An 8,457-nucleotide genomic window follows, 5' to 3' on the forward strand; every position below is an offset into this window, starting at 1 on the left:
CTTCAGAGGAGGAGGAAGATCAGGAAGTAGAATTAAAGTTTTAACTGGTAGATAAATGGAGGAATCTGTTTAAGAAATTGGTAGGCATCTCAAGCGACTGCTCTTTAAACATCTTGGAGTTAATTACAGCTAGAAGTTAACCTATGTTTATCTTACAAGGCCAGTGGTAGAAGTGTAAAACTTGAACAATGAATGATGCTTGTAAAGCACTAGGCTTGTAAAGGAGCCAAAAGGTCTAGACTCACTTCAATAAAGGATTTAAATTATGTACATAGTTCCCAGATCAAAAGAATGTAAAACCAGATTGTAAACAAGAGAGTTCCTTAACAGGGTCAGCAATCCCGGGAGGCACGATTATAAAACGCACTTAGCAATATAAATTGTTCTTATGAGTTACAGAATCAAAGAGTTGTGTTGAAGCTAAAATAATTTGTTTGCACCATCCCAAAGAATGCCAAATTGCCATTGAGATAGTGATAGGGTTGGTTGGAAGGTTCTTTTGTTTAATTTATGTCTGTGTGTTTGGTGACAGAAGCCAGCAGTAGGGAATATAGAGGGGCATCTGCAGCTTTGCTTTGGTATAGACTGCATCTCACCAGATTGAGAAAGCCAACAGGAGATCCGTCAGTTAGGCCTCCCCATCAAGCAAAGACAACACTATCATCATTCAACACGTTGAATGCGAGTAGGGACTCAATCTCAGTTTGGATTTCATGACAGGAAAGCAGCTGGAAGATTTGCTCTAGCCAGAAGAGATCTACAGTGGTCTTCACAGCGCTTTGTGCCAGGAAGTAGTCAGCAGAGTTAGCTTGGAAAGCTGTGAGATAGCAGTTGGGTATCTGCTGACAACCCAAGGAGCTAAGGCAGCCACAGTCATGAGGTTTATGAAGAAAAGGTGGAGGGTCACATAGCCAAAAAGCTAATGGAAGGACTTCAGGACCTCCATGGAATCTTACCTTAGAGGAACAGCTGGAATACGAAGGAGAACTAAAGTCAATTCTGGAGGGCTGTGGGATACATTTGAGTTGGTTCCAGGAAAAGTGAATGAATCTTCAAGATTTCCTAAGAAAAAGGAACTACTGTGGCGTAGCATAAGTCTTTATAAGCTATAGTGTTAAGTTAGTGGTGCTTGCTTTAATTTCTTTTTATATAAAGTTTGTTTCTGCTTAAATATATGAAATCTTGTGGGGTAGTTCGGTCATTTAATTTCTGTGTGTTCAGATTTCTTCTTTAAACATTAACAGTCCCAAATAGGATTGTAACAACACAAACATAGCTGGAGTCAACTTCCAAATAGAGCAGTGGAGATGAAAACTCTAGAATTTAAAAAAAATGTTCCTTTGCTGTTGGAGACACTAGACAGGTTGTATTTAACATCCTTTTCCAGTTGCAGTGAGATACTTTTAGTCACACCAGGTTGTCAGAACTGGCTTTGTGCAAGCTGGACATGGAAGCCATCCTGACACATTCCTTACGGTGAAGGATCCCATAGGCAAGCGTTCTTGGCTTTTAGACCATAAGACCTAGGAGCAGAAGTAGGCCATTCGGCCCATCGACTCTGCTCCGCCATTCAATGACATCACGGCTGATCTGATAATCCTCAACTCTACTTTCTTGCCTTTTCCCCATAACCCTTGAATCCCTTACTGATTAAAAATCTATCTATCTTAGCCCTAAATATACTTAATGACCCAGCCTCTACAGCTCTCTGCAATAAAGAATTCCACAGATTGACTACCCTGAGAGAAGAAATTCCTCATCTCTGTTTTAAATGGGCGACCCCTTACTCTGATATTATGCCCTCTGGTCCTAGTCTCTCCCACAAGGGGAAACAACCTCTCAGCATCCACCCTGTCAAGCCCCCTAAGAATCTTATCTGTTTCAATAAGGTTGCCCCTCAATCTTCTAAACTCCAATGAGTACAGGCCCAGCCTACTCAACTTCTCCTCATAAGAAAATCCCTCTGTAGACTCCTTGTGTCATCCACACCACTTGCCTTCCCACCTATTTTTGTGTCATCCACAAACTTGACGATAGTACATTCACTTACCTCATCTAAGTTATTAATATATATTGTAAATAATTGAGGCCCCTGCACTGATCCCTGTGGCACTCCACTAGTTACAGGTTGCCATCCTGAAAATGCCCCCTTTATCCCAAACCTCTGTCTTCTATTAGGTAGCCAATCCTCTATCTATGCTAATACACTACCACCAACTCCATGGGCTCTTTTCTTATTAAGTAGCCTTATGTGCAGTACCACATACAGTGCCAGGTTAAAGCCCTGACAGATGCACTCTGTCATTTTAACTGGAGTGACACCTATTTGTCATCATCTTGGAGCCCACTCAAGTGCAATGGAGGATGAATGCCTGGTGAACTGGACTAAGCTCAACATCAAAATCACTTCATGACCTGACATTGGTCTTGGCTACAGGGTACATCGTTGGTCATATACCAGTTGCTGGTCTGGTAACAGTGGGTTCATTTGATCCCTCCTCCTTGATCTGTTTGAAAATTCAGTGGAAATTTATTGATTTCTTCAAGACAGTGAGACGCACTAGGTCTCTGCTTGTCTTGAGTGTCCCACTTAGGGAAGGTGGCCAGTTGCTGATATGCGCTCACACCCAGGCTCTGGCATTGCGCCTTGAGATGCTGAAGATATACTGACACATTGAGAATCTTCCAAGGCTGTGTGCGCTGGCGACATTTTCTTCCACCAGTTGCATGGCCTGGATTCCAACAGGCAGTTTCCTTTACATCACTTTGCAGTGATTGTCCACGTTGTTGCAGGAACTGTGAGGGTGTTTTTCCAGGGATGATACAGAAAGTAAAGAGCCTCTGAGATGGCCATAAAGGGCCTTAAGCTGAAATGCTAAGTCAGCACACATTTAGAGCAAGATGCCAAAATGGTGAAGGGTTTGACATTTGCAACAGGAACAGCTATCCCTGGGATTAAGGGGTGGATTGGTATTAAAACTGATGTGGTGTATATGGAATTCCAAACGGCATCTGATAAATTATGACCTAACTGGCTTGTTTACGAAGGGGGTGGGAAGGGGGTACCTAGCAGAAATGGTATTAATCCTGTTGAATCATCTCCTCCGTTTACATGTTCAGCAATGTGAGGCTGGCAGAGAGAACGTAAACGAAAACGTAAGCACAGCTGCTCTATGATGATGCAGTAGGTAAATGTAACCAGAGGCAATAACTGCCTGGATGGCTTGGCATTACATCCACCCATCAACAGATCCACCTCAGAAACAAAGTTTCCAATGTCTCCTGAAACGGTGCATCAGGGAGGCTCAAACTCATGGAGCTTTTCCATCCAAGGTCACAGGTTTGGACAGAATAGGCAGACTGGGGGCAACCACCAATTTCAAATCTATGCACACTAAACTGCAGCTTGTGAAAGGTCCAGGTTTAATTCCAAGTCAGTAGTTGGTTTCAGCTTGATACTATTTGGCCTCCATGCCTTCCTAGGCTCAAGAGAAAAAAAAAATCAGCTTGAGTTCCTGCTTCTTGCTGCCATCCAGTAAACAGTTGTTAAGCTAACTGGTCTACAGTTAGCTGTCTTTTCTCTCCCTTCCTTTCTGAATAAGGGTGTTACATCAGCAGTTTTTCAATCATCTGAGACTTTTCCAGAATCTAAGGACTGGAAGATTACTACCAGTGCATCCACTATCTCTGCAGCTATTTCCTTTAATATCCTAGGATGCAACCCATCAGGTCCAGGTGACTTATCGTCCTTTAGACACATTAGTTTCCCTAGTGCTTTTTCTCTAGTGATAGTTATTGCATTTATTTCCTCCCCTCCTTTTGCCCCATAATTATTTAGTATTTTTGGTATGCTATTAGTGTCTTCTACCATGAAGACTGACGCAAAGTATTTCTTCAACTCCTCTGCCATTTCCTGGTTCCCTATTATTTCCCCAGCCTCGTTCTCAAAGGGGCCTATATTGACTTTGGCTTCTCTCTTCCTTTTTATATATTTAAAGAAGCTGTTACTGCCCGCTTTTATATTGCTTGCTAGTTTACACTCAAAGTTTATTTTCTCCCTCTTTATTTACTTTTTTGGTCATCTTCTGTTGGTTTTTAAAACTTTCCCAATCCTCTGGCTTACCACTCATCTTTGCCACATTGTATGTTTTTTCTTTCACTTTGATGCAATCCTTAACTTCCTTGGTTAACCATAGTTGGTTTATCCCATTCCTACAATCCTTCTTCTTCACTGGGATATATCTTTGTCGTGACTCATGAACTATTTTCTTAAATGTCCGCCATTGTTCATCAAATGCATTTTCTGCTAAACTCCTTTCCCAGTCCACTCCAGCCAACTCTGCCCTCATTCCTTTGTAATTACCCTTATTTAAGTTTAGCAGAGATGTTTCCGAACTAAGTTTCTTACAAAAGTTTCTTCAGTTACTCACAAACTGAATTCTACCATGTTATGCTCACTGTTTCCTAGGGGATTTTTTTACTCTGAGATCATTTATTAAACCTGTCTCATTACCAGATCCAAAATAGCCTGGTCCTTGACAAAAACAAAAATACCTGGAAAAACTCAGCAGGTCTGACAGCATCTGTGGAGAGGAATATAGTTAACGTTTCGAGTCCGTATGACTCTTCAACAGAACTAAGGAAAAATAGAAGAGAGGTGAAATATAAGCTGGTTTAAGGGGGAGTGGGACAAGTAGAGCTGGATAGAGGGCCAGTGATAGATGGAGATTGCAAAAAGATGTCATAGACAAAAGGACAAAGAGGTGTTGACGGTGGTGATTTTAGCTAAGAAACGTGCTAATAGGTGACATTAAGGGTAGAAAGCAGGACGAGCAAGGTACAGATAGCCCTAGTGGGGGTGGGGTGGGGGGAAGGGATCAAAATAGGCTAAAAGGTAGAGATAAAACAATGGATGGAAATACATTTAAAAATAATGGAAATAGGTGGGAAAAGAAAAATCTATATAAATTATTGGAAAAAAGGGGGATCAGAAAGTAGGTGGGGATGGAGGAGAGTTCATGATCTAAAGTTGTTGAACTCAATATTCAGTCCAGAAGGCTGTAAAGAGCCTAGTCAGAAAATGAGGCGCTGTTCCTCCAGTTTGCGTTGAGCTTCACTGGGACATTGCAGCAGGCCAAGGACGGACATGTGGGCACAAGCAGGGTGGAGTGTTGAAATGGCAAGCGACAGGGAGGTCTGGGTATTGCTTGCGGACAGACCGAAGGTGCTCCGCAAAGCGGTCACCTAGTCTGCGTTTAGTCTCTCCAATGTAGAGGAAGCCGCACTGGGAGCAGCGAATGCAGTAAACTAAATTGAGGGAAGTGCAAGTGAAATGCTGCCTCACTTGAAAGGAGTGTTTGGGCCCTTGGACGGTGAGAGGGGAAGTAAAGGGGCAAGTGTTGCACCTTCTGCGGTTGCACAGGAAGGTGCCATGGGAGGGGGTTGAGGTGTAGGGGGTGATGGAGGAGTGGACCAGGGTGTCCCGGAGGGAACGATCCCTACGGAATGCCACCAGGTGATGAAGGGAAGGTGTGTTTAATGGTGACATCATGCTGGAGTTGGCAGAGGATGATCCTTTGAATGCGGAGGCTGGTGTTGGATCCACAACAGATTGTTCTAGGAAACAGTCCCAAAAACACTCTATGACTTCTTCCTCCTGGCTACCTCTGCCAAGATTAAAGTCACCCATGATTAATATACTGCCTTTTTTACACAGCCTCATTATTTCCTGATTTATTCTCTGTCTGACTACATAGCTACTGTTAGGGGGGCTATAGACTACTCCCACCAGTATCTTCTTCCCCTTGTTATTTCTTACTTCCACCCATATGGATTCCGCATCTTCTGATCCAAGATCATTTCTTGATATCGTACTTATTCCATACTTATCCATCTTATTACCCCCTTTTTTATCCCCACCTTTTATCCCATTTTCTATCCTTACAGGCTCAAAACGTTAACACTGTTTCTCTCTCTACAGATGCTGCTACACCTGCTGAGTTTTTCCGGCATTTTCTGTTTTTGTCGTCCCATGAATGAAGTAGTCTGAAGTAATGAGAGTCTAGAAAGGAAGACGGTGGTTGACCCCAATGAGATAGAAAATCCATTACAGCAACGGTTGAATAGTAGATACTGACCGTTCATGGCGTCCCTCAACATCCTGAATTCGTCGTACATCCCTGCCCCAAAATACCGGCACAAACAGTAATACATGAAATCCATCATCCAGCCATTCGCCACCTCCACCATCTGGGAAAAATCATCCCCGAGAGGCAGGCCTCCGAGCCCCTCACCCCGAACCACACTCAAGCCACGGGCCTCCATTTCACCTCACTCAAAAACCGTCCCCCGCCCCCCTCCCGTGTAACACCAAACACCGTCCCCCTCTCCCCCCGTGTAACACCAAACACCGTCCCCCTCACCCCCCCGTGTAACGCCAAACACCGTCCCCTCCCCCCCACGTGTAACACCAAACACCGTCCCCTCACCCCCCCCGTGTAACACCAAACACCGCCCCCCTCACCCCCCCCGTGTAACGCCAAACACCGCCCCCCTCACCCCCCCGTGTAACACCAAACACCGTCCCCTCACCCCCCCCGTGTAACACCAAACACCGCCCCCCTCACCCCCCCGTGTAACACCAAACACCGCCCCCCTCACCCCCCGTGTAACGCCAAACACCGTCCCCCCTCCCCCACTACTGTACAACAACAAAGAAATCGGGAGCCATGGTGTAATTTGGTAGTTTTCAGATGTTTTGTCAGCTCAAATGTATCATTTAAGGCAGCTTATTTTCGGAAAGATCGTTAAACAGATGCTAGGCCGAACATCATAATATTTAAGGGGTCCCAAGACCTATTTTAAATTGACTCTAGAAACAATGCCTGAACCAAAATGGTTTGCCAAAATAAAAACAGAAATTGCAGGTCTGGCAACAACTGTGGAGAGAGAAACAGAGTTAACATTTTCAAAAAACTACTGCAGATGCTGGAAATCCAAAACAAAAACAGAATTACCTGGAAAAACTCAGCAGGTCTGGCAGCATCAGCGGAGAAGAAAAGAGTTGACGTTTCGAGTCGAAACCAGACCTGCTGAGTTTTTCCAGGTAATTCTGTTTTTGTTTAACATTTTCAATCCTTATGACTCTTCGTCAGAGGTAAAGAGAAGTGATGGATTTTATACTATTTGAGAGGGGGTGGAGCAAGTGGAGAAAAATAGAAGGTCAGGGATAGGTGGGAGCTTATGAGATTGACAAAGATGTCATGCACACAAGGTAAAGGGAGTGTTAAGAAGCAGTGACAGATGGTCCTAGAAGGAGGGGGGGGGTGGGGGGAAGGTTGGGTTCAGGGAAAAGGATTATAAATAAATATAAATAAATAAACATTAGATTAAAAAGGGGGTTAAGATGGAGGAGAGAGTTCATGGTCTGAGGTTTTTGAACTTAATCTTAAATCCAGAAGGCTGTAAAGTGCCTAATCCGAAAATGAGGTGCTGTTCTTCCAGTTTGTGTTGGGCTTTTATTTCAGATTTCCAGCATCCGCAGTATTTTGCTTTTATCTTGGTATCCTCTGGTTTCTGCCTAGTCAGATTTTTAGCCCGTAATGTTTTGACCCATTCAGGCAAAAATTAAAACAAAAACAGATAAATCTTCAACTTATATTTTCATGATTTTGCACATAGCTATTTCACGGCTAAAAATGAATGTGTAAATCATCTGTGCATTAAATTGAAAAGTAGATAGTTCACAGACATTGCTGCGATTGTATGTAACTGTGTATATTTTATTCGTTCATGGGATGTGGGCATCGCTGGCAAGACCAGAATTTATTGACCATTCCTAATTGCCCTCGAGAAGATTGTGGTGAGCCATCTTCTTGAACTGCTGAAATCCATGTAATGTAGGTACACTGACGGTGCTGTTAGGAAGGGAGATCCAGGGATTTGACCCAGCAATGAGGAAGGTATAGTTCTAAGTCAGTGTGTGACTTGGAGGGGAATTGCAGCTGTTGGTGTTCCCATATGCCGGCTGCCTTTTTTATGTCCAACTATCCTCAGCTGTACCTTCCCTCTATCATGGGGTCAGAAGTAGGATTTTCACCATGTGCCGGTTACCTTTTTTCTTCTAGATGGTTGCAGGTTTGGAAGGTGCTGTCAAAGGAGCTTTAGCGAGTTGCTGCAGTACATCTTGTAGATGGTACACATTGCAGCCACAGTGAAGGGACTAAATGTTTAATTTGTGGATGGGGTGCCAATCAAGCGGGCTGCTTTGTCCTAGATGTTGTTGAGCTTCTTGAACGTTGTTGCAGCTGCACTCATCTAGGCAAGTGGAAAGTATTCATTCACACTATTGTGCCTTGCAGATGGTGGACAGGCTTTAGGGAGTGAGCAGATGAGTTAGTTGCTGCAGAAAACCCAGTTTCTGGCCTGCTCTTGTAACCACAGTACTTAAGTGGCTGG

The 8,457-nt window shown here is 43.7% G+C and overlaps 1 protein-coding gene across 3 annotated transcripts in view; it reads right to left on the reverse strand.

Moving 5' to 3' along the window:
* terf1 (telomeric repeat binding factor (NIMA-interacting) 1) overlaps window positions 1-6,632 on the reverse strand; it is a 52,427-nt gene extending 45,795 nt beyond the window's left edge. For 2 of the 3 annotated variants that reach the window (XM_078540316.1, XM_078540313.1), the window contains exon 1: window positions 6,138-6,632. In XM_078540316.1, coding sequence (XP_078396442.1) covers window positions 6,138-6,324 — 187 coding nt within the window. In that variant the 5' untranslated portion in view covers window positions 6,325-6,632. The remainder of the gene's footprint in view (window positions 1-6,137) is intronic. The other variant, XM_078540315.1, reaches the window with a different exon arrangement.
* Window positions 6,633-8,457: the final 1,825 nt, after the last annotated feature.

The sequence above is a fragment of the Cetorhinus maximus genome, chromosome 4, assembly GCF_964194155.1.
Source record: "Cetorhinus maximus chromosome 4, sCetMax3.hap1.1, whole genome shotgun sequence".
NCBI classification, from domain to species: domain Eukaryota; kingdom Metazoa; phylum Chordata; class Chondrichthyes; order Lamniformes; family Cetorhinidae; genus Cetorhinus; species Cetorhinus maximus.